The sequence below is a fragment of the Diadema antillarum genome, unplaced genomic scaffold (assembly GCF_040938485.1).
Source record: "Diadema antillarum isolate AM-2024a unplaced genomic scaffold, OU_Dant_1.0 seq00000694_RagTag, whole genome shotgun sequence".
NCBI lineage: Eukaryota > Metazoa > Echinodermata > Echinoidea > Diadematoida > Diadematidae > Diadema > Diadema antillarum.
The window spans coordinates 209005-222329 of record NW_027271599.1 but is presented as its reverse complement, the minus strand read 5'-3'; the positions used below and the strand labels follow the sequence as shown (position 1 = coordinate 222329).

Genomic DNA, 13325 nt, shown 5'->3' with positions numbered 1-13325 from the left:
TACAGTATATATTAAGAGAGTCTGGCCAACTGCTAATTTGGACGCCATGTCGTTACCGCGCGTATTACGCGTCACAGGATTAGCGTGTACGCTCAGACGTAACAAAATAACCAAGCCAAATAAGGGGCAGTTAACAATGGGCATTGCGTATGAGCGCACTTCAGTAACGACATGGCGCCTGTAGATCACGGGACCAGCTTTTGAACAATCACAGGCTTCAAAACACGTAAGCCAAAAACCAAGTTGGCCAGACTTTGTATACGGCACTGAATGTAAGAATGACCCAAGTCCTTCATTCTTACATTGATAGATTTAACTCATTCATTTCAGGCACTTCCGGGGGTAATTAGGATTTATCATTTATACACAAGATGAGTCCATGCATGAGCTACAATTTTCCATGTCAAACTAAATTTGGCCAAAAATTGGACTTAAAAAGGGTCGTTCTTCGATTGCTTTTGTTGTTGTTTTGTTTTTAATGGCGTGTATCACTCAGAATTGAGTACATGTATTTACGCCATCAGGTTCTTTTTCATTTCACTTTTTCTCTCTTTTTTTTTTGTTGGTCAAATTGATGTACGTGTTTCATCACTTTCCTCACAGAATTTAGTAAAAAAAAATGATGGCCTTTGTTTGGTCGGCTATTTGGTCCCCTGATTGTTTGCTGACAAGATACCTGGCAACAGCTGGTGCATAGGGTAAGATAGGCCTCTATACGTATTTTCGGCGGAATACATGTACATCTGTAGGTGGAAAATTATCCCTTTCTGCTTTTTTTTTTTTCGGTTACCTTTTGAGCACGTACGCAAATGTAGTACATGCATGTAGTTTTCTGCACCGGAAATTTTACAATTTATAACTTTTTACTCGAGTACGTGTGAGGATTCCTCAAATTTTCACTGATGTGTTCTGGTAATATCGCTGTTTCCACTCAATCCACGATGTACTAACTTCAAGTTTCCTGTAATTCCCAACTGCAAAGAAGAAAAGAAAAGAAAAGAAAGAAAAGAAAAGTCGAGCTGGTACACACAGAGTACATCCTGCTGCTTCGGAAAGCTGACGTGGTGTTTGGAGTGTGCGTGCGTGTACTCAGTTGTGTGTGTGTATGTGTACGGTGTATGAATCGTGTGTATGTGATGTACATGTGATATGTATGAACGTGGAAGAACGGTAATAAACCAAAACGCCGGGTATGAAGACCTGAAAATTGGTAAGCTAACAAACATTAATTTCATTGTCATTATGATTATGATGTTTTAGATATGAAGGTGTGAAAGGGAAAGGATACTCTTAGATTTCTTACTTAATGGCAGTTCCTTATGGTGAGATCTGTAAATGGAAAACGCTTCAGGGACAGGGAAACGATCAATGCAATGGAATAATGCCATTGTAGTCCCACACCTATAATTACGTGTGGGGATTAACTCCAGCTCCAGTGGCAAAATGATAAGGCCAGCCAGCCAGTGCAGTCGTATTAATTAATGTGTCTTTACAGTTAGGTAAATAACACGAATATAAACCATGGCAAAATCGTGAATAGGCCCCACCGCAGGGTGCATGCATCCGAAGAGATATTCGGAAGAAATATAAAGAATATAGATCTATTTCAACCCCAACTTTTTTGTCTTCTTTTTTTTTGTGTGTGTATCAATTCACAAATATAATTAATTCCTTGTAACAGAGTTAGAATAATTTTAGCTAATATTCTCATGTTAAATGAAAAATGATCCATACTTGTGAAATAACAAAGCAAAGACTGCTCTAAGTTTGATTTATTGGTTTTATGACTTTGTGCTTATGTTTTTCTTTGTTTTTAATGCGTGCAGTAATATACCGAATGAGGAAATTGACAGCCCCACAGACCTCGTTATTTAAATGGGGTTTCACTGTACATTGTATTTGTAACCTAAACTCCACAGTCTATTCTATCTACCTGGAGTATTATGCACTTGTCAATGTAATGACGCACCCCACTACCCCCGGACATGGGTGCGTCATGGTCATTTTTTGACTGACCACACGGGGTTTTTGACGGACACCACAGTCACTTTTTTGACGGACATAACGCTGCAAGTGACGAACACCACAGTCACTTTTTTGACGGACAACACGTTGAAAGTGACGCACACCTCGGTCACTTTTTTGACGGACATCCTCGGTACATTTGACGCACCCCCGTAAATACTGAAACGATTTTTGCATACGTTTTATTCAAGCAATTTCATTTTCTTTTGGTTCGTACACATAATTTGTAAAAGTTTCGGCAAGTTTCCCTTACCATGTAAGCACCGTATTGTCATTCACCGTACATCACGCTGCTGCTACGATATTCCGTGCAGTAGTATTCTGTGCATGCAATCCATACATGACAATCACATGTAATGTGTGCAGAATGCGCTGTGTGTGCGCGGCCATTGCTAGTGCGGTGGATGTATACTGCTGCAGCGCAGGTAGGTACACACCACGCCACGGCATTCATATTCCCGCTCGAGTACTGCGTAACTACAGCCAAGTCGCGGTACGTAGAGATTCGCACAGCTAACAGCGTCGCGCGCGCGTTTGGCCAGCTGGTCGGGCTATCCCGCGAGCAGAAAATGGCATGCGGCAAGCAATTCTTCTGCTGCCGTTTCGACAGGAAAGATTGAACTAAGTTGTTACATCGCTGAACAGTCCCTGGTTTGAGATTGAGTATGCATGATTTCATGGGTTTGTTGGAGGGAAAATGTAAGGAGAAAGGGTGGCTTTTAAATTCTTTGCTTGCCAGATTCTGGCAAGCATTTTTTCCTCTTATTCCAAAACGCTTCCCGACTTTGATTTTCACTTGCCGCGGGAAAGCGCTCACTGTAATTTCACTCGCGGTGCGTGTATCCAGCGTGCGAAAATGCGTGTTATTTTCCATAGCCAAGTGACGTACCATGACGCACCCCTCGGTCAAAATTTTGACCGACATTGATGGGATTTTGACGCACCCCTCGGTCAAAAATTTGACGGACAAAGCTGGTAAAATGACGAACACCTGGGTCACAAAATTGACGGACCAAACGAGGAAATGACGCACCCATGTCCGGGGGTAGTGGGGTGAGTCATTACATTGACAAGTGCATTAATAGAAAGTGATGTACATGCCTGAGTGCATCAGTAGGAATTGTGCATGTATTTGTAAGGCAACTACAACTATGGATTTTTTTTTTTTTTTAATCATGACCATCAATCAATCATTTACACATGACAAAGTAGTAGGATGCATGGCGAGCCAAGTGTGCAAACTTGCTTTAAGTGCGTGATACCATGTTTACAGTCGCCATTGTCCGTGATCGCTGTGATGATTTGATATTGAATGTGTAACAAGAGAAAATCACAGCTCTTGACCAATGACATCATAGAATTGTCTTCACCCATTGTATGATAGAGACTGGAACAAAACTTTGCCCTTAATATTATGAATGACACAGCAACATACAGTACTTTGGCATGTTACACCATGGAAAATCTGCATCTTATATTGGGAATGTCAGTTCGCAAACAATAAATGAGCATTTAAATGATCAAGTGTGTGCAATATACACTGTATGTCTCATCTCAGTGGCAAATGAAACAGCTGTATGCTTGTTTGTTTGCTTGCTTTTAGTTACATCTTAGATATTTTTCTTAGACAGAAAAAAAATATCTTTATGATTTGTATTCCATTAGGTTAATTGAATTTGCTGTGTGACATCTTCATCAAGTGCACCTACAGCTGTAGGTGGCAAAGTATTCACCACCAACATGGTGGACCTGTGGTTGTTCCTGGCCCTCTTCCTCCTCATCTTCCAGGTCAGTTGACTAATCGTTGAAATATACCATTCCAAAGAAATTATAGTGATCAATCCAGAGTTAAAGGAAAAAAGTAGAGAAAATGAAATCTGCATTGAATTAAGCAGCACTGGAACATTGTGAAGTAATGCTGCATCACGAGCAGTTTTTATTGATTTGTCCTTTAGAATGCAGAGCTTTTTAAAAATCATGATCTCACAGAGATTATTGTGCAATTTTTGTCAGTTGTGATTAAAAGCGTGTAATGTTTAGATCTTCACATGCACAATATGTCTTTAATTCAAATTATGAATGATCAAGTACAATGTATGTCACTTGTACAGAAATCACTGGTGATAAGGAAGGCATACAAATTGTACAATACAAAATGCATTCATGACATTAAAGGTCCTGTTTACCACGGGGAGCAGTGATTAAAAAATGTTCAAGATATCACATTTGATGCATATGTGTGGTCAGTTGTGTAACAAAACATCCTAACATATAAGAATTTTGCAATAAAACCTAAAATAAAAGGAGATATCATTCTTTTTCTCAATAAACTGTAACTGTAGACGGGTTAGTCTTGAAACATTTTTATTATAAACCATTGTCCACATTTTGTATATTTAACACTACTTAAAATTGATTATACTAGGTCAAATTTTTGCATTGGTTGTTCCTATCCCTAAATCACATTTTAGAACCATTTTGAAGCACTAATGCTGGGTTTTTATTTCATCTGCAATGGTAAATTATGCCTTTAATAGTCAGATGAATATTGTCATTGCTGTCGATACAGGGTTGCTGATGAATGGTGATCTACATTCACAAGCTGTGCAAAAGAAAATCTCAGAAACTCCTAGTCTTCAAGAAAGTTTGTGTGTTGATAACTTGATTTTTTTTTTCCACTGTTTTGTGTTTCTTTGCCCTCTTGTTGCTAATGGCAACAGATCTCGAGGACGACAGGGAGCCAGGGGCAACTGTCACCAGATTTCTGTCTCTCCAGGGGCTTTTCCTCCAACCTGCTGTGCAGCTCTTGTGACACCCTCAAGGATTTCAAGCTGGAGTGTCTGGTAGGGGAGTGCAAGGACTGCTGCCAGCAGGACACAGAAGACACAGCAGTGGTGGTATGCTTTACCCACACTCTTTTTTCACAACTCTTCCATTACAGAGATTGGAATGGTCATAATATGACCAAGTTGTTTTCTGTTTCTAGGTCCACATCAGTCACACCCTACAGTGGACTCCCTTTATATAAAAAGTCCTTGGGACAGGCAGTTTTTTTCCATTGTATCGCAGTATCATTATAAGCAGACATATAAACAATAAAAAACATAGAGCCGATGATGTTACGGCCTGAATTTTTATTTCGTTGAAAGCAGAATTTCGTTAGGTTATAATGGGAGTGCACTGTATCTGTGCTGACAATTGACAGTCTTTCATTAAGTGACACTGGTTTATAATTGGTCAAAACCTACCTGGTGAATGATTCATTAGATTTCAATACATGCATTGAAATGTTTTGCCTCTGCGTAATTCTTTTGTGGAATACAGTAATGGTGGGAAAATAACTGTCCACTATGCACTGCATAATGATGTCAGTGACATACACTTGTATGTCGTCCCATCTGTGTAATTTGTTGTCTATTCATTTCTCCCTGGTCACTGCAGTCCTTCAAGCATGCCCACTTGGAAGTATGTGGATGAAAATTGGGTCGGTTTCCACAAATTCAAGGTAAGAATGGAACCATATGATACAGCAAGTAACAGCAACTGACAGGCAGCCTTTGACCTTTTAATGTTGAGGGAGAAGATAGATTATTATGATATTTTATTTTAATTCATTTTTTTTTTTTTGGGTAGTTGTTCAATTCAGATCTCAGTAGCAATGTTGAGAGGTACCTTTGACCCTGTCAAGGTTTCTGTAGTGGGAATGCAGCAAAAAGGAAACTGTTCTATTTTTTTTTTTGAAAGATAGTGATTGCTGCTGCTGATATAATGTTATGGCACATACATTGTAGATTACAATGTTTAAGAGTGTCTTGTTCATCATGAGTGGATTTATTTTTTTCTTGTAGTGAAATGTGATTGTAATTCAGATTGCTTGTATTAAATTTGGTGTACATTCATGTCATTGTTAGTCAAGATCTTATGTTCGCCCAATATGTTATTAGATGTGGGGTATAATTGTTAAATGAATATGACACCTTTGCTGTACTTGTATACATTTATAGTGTGGTTGGATGCTCAAAACTGTATGCATACGAAGGGAATACAACACCTTCTGTTTGTTTAGAACCAGAATCATTACCTGTTTAGTCTAAATTAATAACTGGAGCATCCACCCTGGGATATTATGGGATAGGTAATGAAATTGCACATTTTTCCTGCATACCTGTTCCTGATGTTAACACCACTGGAGTGATTATTATCCTACCATAACATGATCATTGTTCTCCAGAAGCAATGAGAAATGAAGTTGTGCTTGTTCTGCATGAAATCACAAATAATGTAAGTAATGTATGAATGTGAAAATGTGTTCAATTACAAGCAAACTTGAGTATAAAAACCCATTCTGTCACCCAGTGTCTTTCACTACAAAGCCCCTTTATAGCTGCCTTTATTTATAATAATAATAATAATTGCATTTATATGGCGCTTCATACTGACGTTTCTAAGCGCACTTTGCTACTCATACAAATAGATTAGAAAACACAATAACATTAACAAAATCAGCATTAACAGTAACAAAAGATGATTTTTTTTTTTTATTAAGTTAGTGTAAGTGGAATGTTTTTCCTTTTCGTTGCACACAATCATTACCTACCTCCTTTTTTCTCTCCTATTTTTTTGCAGCCTTTGTGAAGAGTGAGAGACCAAAGAAGTTTCCAAACCTCAAGATCAAGGTACGGTGACACACACAGAAATGTTGATCATTATTTTATCATGCAAATTTGGAAATGCTAGCATCAAACACACACTGATAGAGTAAGAAATGGAGTCATGAAGTAGTTGAATGGTGATAATTTCTTTTCTTTTCTCTTTTCTACCTTTGGAAATTACTCAATGCATACACTTGATTGAAGTATGTACATAAAACTGGGTACATATATACATGTACAGTATGTGTTACTGCACAATAATTCTGTGGGGAAAGATTTGGGTAATGGGGTTAAAGGTGAAGTGAAAATGTTATAATGTCACTATTTTCCCCATATTTTTGATGTAGCTCAAATATTGTGAAAATTAGATATTACCAGTAGTTACCCATTGTTATTATTTGAGGAAAGTTGTGGACATTGGGGTCAAAGGTTAAATAAAAATGCTGAAATTCTCAGATACTTGCACTTTGAAACAATTCACCCATCAACTGAATCTTGGTTCAAGGAATACATATGTATCAACGCTCAACATATGTGAGGTTGTGCCATCAAACTTTCAAACATGATATTTTGATTATTTGCCAATCTCGTGAAACTGTCATCTCACATTGTCACAATGTACTACAGAACTATTGGGAAAATAACGCGAGATGATGGAGGCATGCCAGCCACCATAGCAACATTTCATGTTTTATGATAGATTTTGACTTTTCAGTTACTGTGCCAGTAAACAAATGAGCATGACACTGCTGTGGGCAGTGCTCTACTGTAATTCTGTGCAGTCTGCAATACAGTGCACTCCCGTTATAATGAACACGGTTATCCATGTAACAAATTCTAGTTACAGAGAATTAAGAATTCAGGCAGCAACATTATCCATTATATATATCTTTATTGTTTAATTGTTCGGTTATAATGGATAACGAAGGAAAAATGCCCGTCCTGACGACTTCATTACAACAGGAGTCCCCCTGTACAAATTGTTGTTGTTGTTGTTGTTTTTTTTTTGTTGTTGTTTTTTGTGTGTTTTCCCTATGTGGTACTACATTCATCTTGTGAGATTGATTTAGAATGTGAATCTCGATGTCCTTTTTTGCTTTCTTTGCAGTATGTGCGAGGTGCTGATCCCGTCCTGAAGTTCCTGGACGAGGACAAGAATGTGGTCGAGACTCTGAACATTGAAAAGTGGAACACCGACTCCGTTGAAGAATTCCTTCAGGAAAAACTTGCATAGATGGCTTCCGAGAAACGCACTCACAGAGATGTCGCGCTAGTACATTGCAGCTGGATTTTTTTTTAAAGAAGTGAGATGCAGTTCAGAAAATGAAATTCCATGTATGACTTGCTCCAAGCCCTCTTTTTATAAAAATATTTCGTATCTGTTTCTGACCCATAATCAAGATGTTTCTGTCACAATTTCTGTGTGCAAGAAAATCAAGAAGCAGATTGTTGACTGATATGATGACGACTTTTTAAGTCCCTTACAAACAGCCCTATAGATTTTTATATATCAGCACATGGTTAACAAAAGCTGATGGTTAGACTGTCTTGAAGACCTTTTTTTTTGTATCCAAAAAAGCAAAAAAAAAGCTGATTCCCTCTGTGCTAAAAAAGGGCAAAGATTATTTCTGGATGTCGTTTTCAGGTCGTGGATGTCCTTACTCATATGCAGTTCATACATGTACATTCCAAGTAGTATTGTCTTCCTCCGTTTAGATTTTGGATAGAAAAAGCAATGTACTAGTGTGACATCTTTCATGTTGGAGGAATCTGTGCTCTCAGTAACTATCGTTTCTGCCAACTACTGTATGGTCTATTAATTCTAAGATGAGCTTTTGTCAGTCGCACTCTAATTTTGTTCTAGCTAGAACTTCCCCAACGTGCGTGGGCTGCTGCACATTACAGAGAAAATATTGCAATATTCAGTAATCTTTGCATGAAAAAAAAAAAAGATATTCTCCTTTTTTGAGTGTGAAGTGGAAAATAGACCTGGTGAGAGCCTGACAGATACATTTTGTCCACACACATGCATGAGAAGCACGCACACTCACACTTTTCAAGTTGGTGATACATGTACGATAGTTACTGGCAGTAAGGTCAGGCTGTGCCACACTGGATGAAAACAGTGCAGGAAACCGGACGGTGTGCACTGTTGGATGAATTATGTGTGGTGCAGCTTGCTACATCCTACAACAATGTGAGTAATTTACTGAAGAGATAGTATTATTCCCATTTTCACTATTTATTTTCATCTCTCTTTTTTTCCTTCTTCTTCTTCTTCACTGCACAAAAGAATATGATTTGTGACGCTAATTTGTAATTCATTCATTGTCATTAGCCATTTAAAGTTATCAGTGTAGAGTACCGGTATACTGTTTTATTATGAGCATTCCTCCAAAACAAACCCAGAATTAGTGCCTCTCATCTGAGTGCCATATCAAGTTAACATCATTCTTAATTTGCAAGTTACTTTTGTATTAGAATGCCACCAGATAATACTCATTTGACAATATTGTCCCTTTGGCACTAATTGTTTTTTGGCACCTTTTAAAAATCATACACAACTGTCAGAAATGTCACACAGTAAGTGAGCATAGTTATTAATACATGTACAATGTTTTTACAGACAGAGTGTCATGTTTTAGTCATAGTACATTTCTGAAATATAGATAATTTATGTCAAAATTCTTACAATGCACTTTGTTGAATTCTTCTTTTCCCCAACATTTAAAAAAAGAATCAAAATTCAAAAACACCTTCTTGACACACAGATGCAAACACAAATGTAAACAGATGTTGTACACAAACTGTAAAGGTGCAATGTAAAGCAAGAACCACTGACCAGTAGATAACAAAGGTAATCGATGATTAAAAGTGATGTGGTCAAAAGATGCCATGCACATTGAGTGAGGGAGGCTGTTATTCTTATTTCTGATTTGTTGTGATTTCGTCCAGTAAGCAGCTCAGCATTGTTATTTTTGAAAACATAATGCAAATGTGTAATATGTATTAATTCCCTCAACACTGTTCATGTGATGTCAAGAGAAATTGAGAAGATAAAATACGTTTTTAATGAATATTGTGCTTTTTGTCTGTTTAGTTATTTCTAGTCATGTCATTGTGTGTTCATGTGATATTACAAAGTGTGAAGATCACAATACAATGTACGCTGCATTTTCTCAGTGTGCAGTGTATGTAAATGAAGTACATGTATGTTTGTGTTTATATTTCATGTCAAAAAGAAAATTTTTTGAAGATCTGAGGGCCGGCCAGGGTGATGACATCATCAATCCATCCTATTTGTATGCGTAATGGTGACCAGTATCAACATTATTGAGTAAATCTATATATTGAAATTCCATACTTTACCATGAAACGAGAAAATTTTTGCTTGCATGAGACTTGTGAATTTCGTGAGGAGCCAAGATTGCACACGAAAGCTTTGTACCGTATGTCCCCCCCCCCCCCCCCCAAAAAAAAAAAAAAAAATACAACGGGACCCTCTGCATTGGTAACTTTAGAAATACAGTGTAGTGAATCAATCCACATGCAATTTCAGGGTGTCAAACTATAACTTCTTACCCACATCTTACTGAAAACCCCATCCGATTTGCTTCAGTGTTCAAAGAGAAATGAGTAGTTTTGTAGAGGATGTCAGGAATCCCTTCCCTCTAGGTTCTATCTATTGTGTTCACACATTATGCAATTCCAAGAGCATCTAAGTACTATAAAATGTGGAAGAATCAGACACATGACATGCTTTACAAAGATCTATATTTCTCTGTGACTCCTTAACCAAACTGAATGGAGTTTTCAACAAAATATGGCTAAGATGTTATATTTTGAGACCCTGAAGTAGCATTCAGACAGTTAAATCATACTGGAAGTTTTCAGTGCGAAAATCCGGCTGTAATTTTTTTTTTTTGTGTGGACATACTGTATTTGCGCAATGCACTGAATGACAGTCTTGCCCCATGAAAAAGGCTGGCTGCTCCAATTTGCAAAAGTTTCATACTGCGTATGTTTCTGGCTTTACAGTACATGTATTTCGTGTCCAGGTCTATTTTTAAAAAAAGTCATCTTGAATATTGAATAATACTGTACATGTATTATGATTTTAAGTGGTGCTTCCCCTCCATTCCCCTAATACATGTACTGTACATTGTAGAGGTACATACAAAGGAAGAAACACATTACAATGTAATGCATATGTGATTTTCCCATGCTAGTCATTTATTGATCTTCAAGTATAAATATACACTGTTTATAAACATAAGAACGAAGAAACACATTACAATGTACTGCATATATGATTTTCCCATACTTGTCCAATTATTGATCTTCAAGTATTTTGTAAAAAGTGAAATGGCTAGGGGGTTGGGACTTCAATTTGGACATCCCTAAGCTCCAGGATTTATTCTTTTGTAGAAATCTTTGGAGCAAAGTAGCAAGAGTGAAAATATCTTCCCTTACAACTTAACATCCAACACTCTGTTTCTCGGATGAAATCCTTTTCGGTAAAAATGCACCTGTGTACTTTCATTGCCCACATCACAACTGTTTTTCATGCCTATTGCTGAAAAAAAAACCAACCCCACAAACTACGACAAAAAAAAAATGACCATAACAATATGTATGTAAAAATTATGACACTTTAATCTACATATACATCTTTTCACCATACTTCTCTCACTAGTTTCATTCATTCACATGTATAACATGAAATATATAGATAACATTGTTTGGACCTATAAGCTTGCAATAAAGGCTACCTCATACATTGCATGCTCTATTTCGCATCCTTTATCAATTAAAAAAAAAAAAAAAAATCACACACTGGATCAAAGCTGGCTGAAATAGTTTGGTTTTGTGGCATCTGCAGCTGCAAGAAAAATAAAGTCATATCATCACAATCACAGCCTCAATCAACAATGTCATACAAACAGATCAAAGCTTGCAAAATTGCCTGATTTTGCAGCATCCTCCGCTGCATTCAAAGTGCAGCATAGAGATATATCATCACCAATCTTTGCACAATATCAGACTGGAAAACACTGAACCCTAGCAATACAATGATATCAAAAGTGTGTAATGGTGCATAAAATTATCAATTTGATACAAAATCTAATACAGATATGTATCATACAATACAGCTAACATGAAATTCTACAGAGCAAGGCTATCATAATTATCTCGCATATATGACCTCCCAATTCTATTGCTACAAGTGGAGAGCCAACAAATTTTACAGTACATGAAGGGCCATGGACAGTAACACAAACGTAAATTATACTGTGATTGAATCACAAATAATTCACAAAATATAATTTCATACAGGCAACTGTCGTAGCAAAGTCCTTGGAACCGGCAGGTTTTCTTTTGTTACATGGAAATTTCATTACAGCTGAACAAATAAAGTTTATAAGATATGTATAGTTATTCTGGGACCTGAATTTTTGTCATGAAATTTTGTTGTAACTATGTTTGTTACATCAGGAGTACAAAACTTCAATTCTGTAAAAGTGGAAATTGTCATGGTGTTGAATTTTTCATACATTTTGCGCAACCAGAACCTAGCACGAAAAAAAATACAAAAAAATTTTTGCTTGTCACATGTTCCAGTAGTTGAGGTCTAAACTTGTCTTAAGCAACGAAAAATTACTCGTATGAAAATACCAATTTTTACAGTAAACAGAGAGCCAGCAAATTTGAAAAAAAGAAACAAAAGAATAATGTATCAGATTTTCTGAAATCAATTTTTCTTTCTCACAAAAACACAGATGAAATGGTTCAAGAGCAAACTCTTGTCATCAAGCAATGGGTTCCATCATAATGGCTGCTTTTTCCTCTCTTACAGCTAAGCTAACGCCATATCACCAGAGGAATACTGTATGTGCTTATCTTTTTGCGTACAGATACTTTCACAAATGAGGTCATCAACATTTTCGCGAGATGTCGTTTTTGCGAATTGACACCACGCCTATCGTAAGTGCACTATTACCCTATAGGGCATGGCGACATTTTCGCGTGTTGCTAAATTCGCGGTCCAACAGTGATTCACAAAATTTGCAAAAATAACAGCTTATACAGTATCAAGGAGGGAAATCATCTTTGTCATGATAGATAGTACTGCTTTTTGATTTTCTTTTTGTTTAATGTACACGTATATGTACATCTCTTTGTGGCTTACAATTTTCAATCACAGCAAAAGAAACATTTCAGTCACATTGTGTACTGTTAACATAAAAACTAAATGAGCAATAACAATAATGATAATCATTATCATAAAATTATAACCATAAGGTATATTTGTATAGTGCAGGTGCTATTATGTATACTCTTCTGCACTGCAATAGATTTCTGTCTGCTTGATAGCTGTTTAAATTACACATGTATATATACCCAAAACAGCTTAAAAAAACAAATCCAAAATCGTTGAAATTTATATATTCATACAAAAATGTAAACTTTCACATAGAGATGTACGAAACAGGCTCAATAGACTCAAAGATAACTGATGATTCAAAGATAATAAGGAATGTTCAAAGCAGATTCACTGTGCATCTTCAAAAAATACACAAAGTTTTATGGCACTAAACTGTTTAATTCAAGAGAGTTGTGTGACATTTAGCGCACTTCATATTACAC

At 36.8% G+C, this 13325-nt stretch overlaps 1 protein-coding gene across 1 annotated transcript; it reads left to right on the top strand.

Moving 5' to 3' along the window:
* The first annotated feature begins 1146 nt into the window (after positions 1-1146).
* LOC139737525 (selenoprotein F-like) lies at positions 1147-9348 on the top strand. Its single transcript, XM_071648196.1, has 6 exons — positions 1147-1210; positions 3691-3813; positions 4746-4922; positions 5467-5530; positions 6652-6701; positions 7786-9348. The coding sequence occupies exons 2-6, from the start codon at positions 3766-3768 to the stop codon at positions 7909-7911; spliced, it is 465 nt and encodes a 154-aa protein (XP_071504297.1). The 5' UTR covers positions 1147-1210; positions 3691-3765; the 3' UTR covers positions 7912-9348.
* The last annotated feature ends 3977 nt before the right edge of the window (positions 9349-13325 follow it).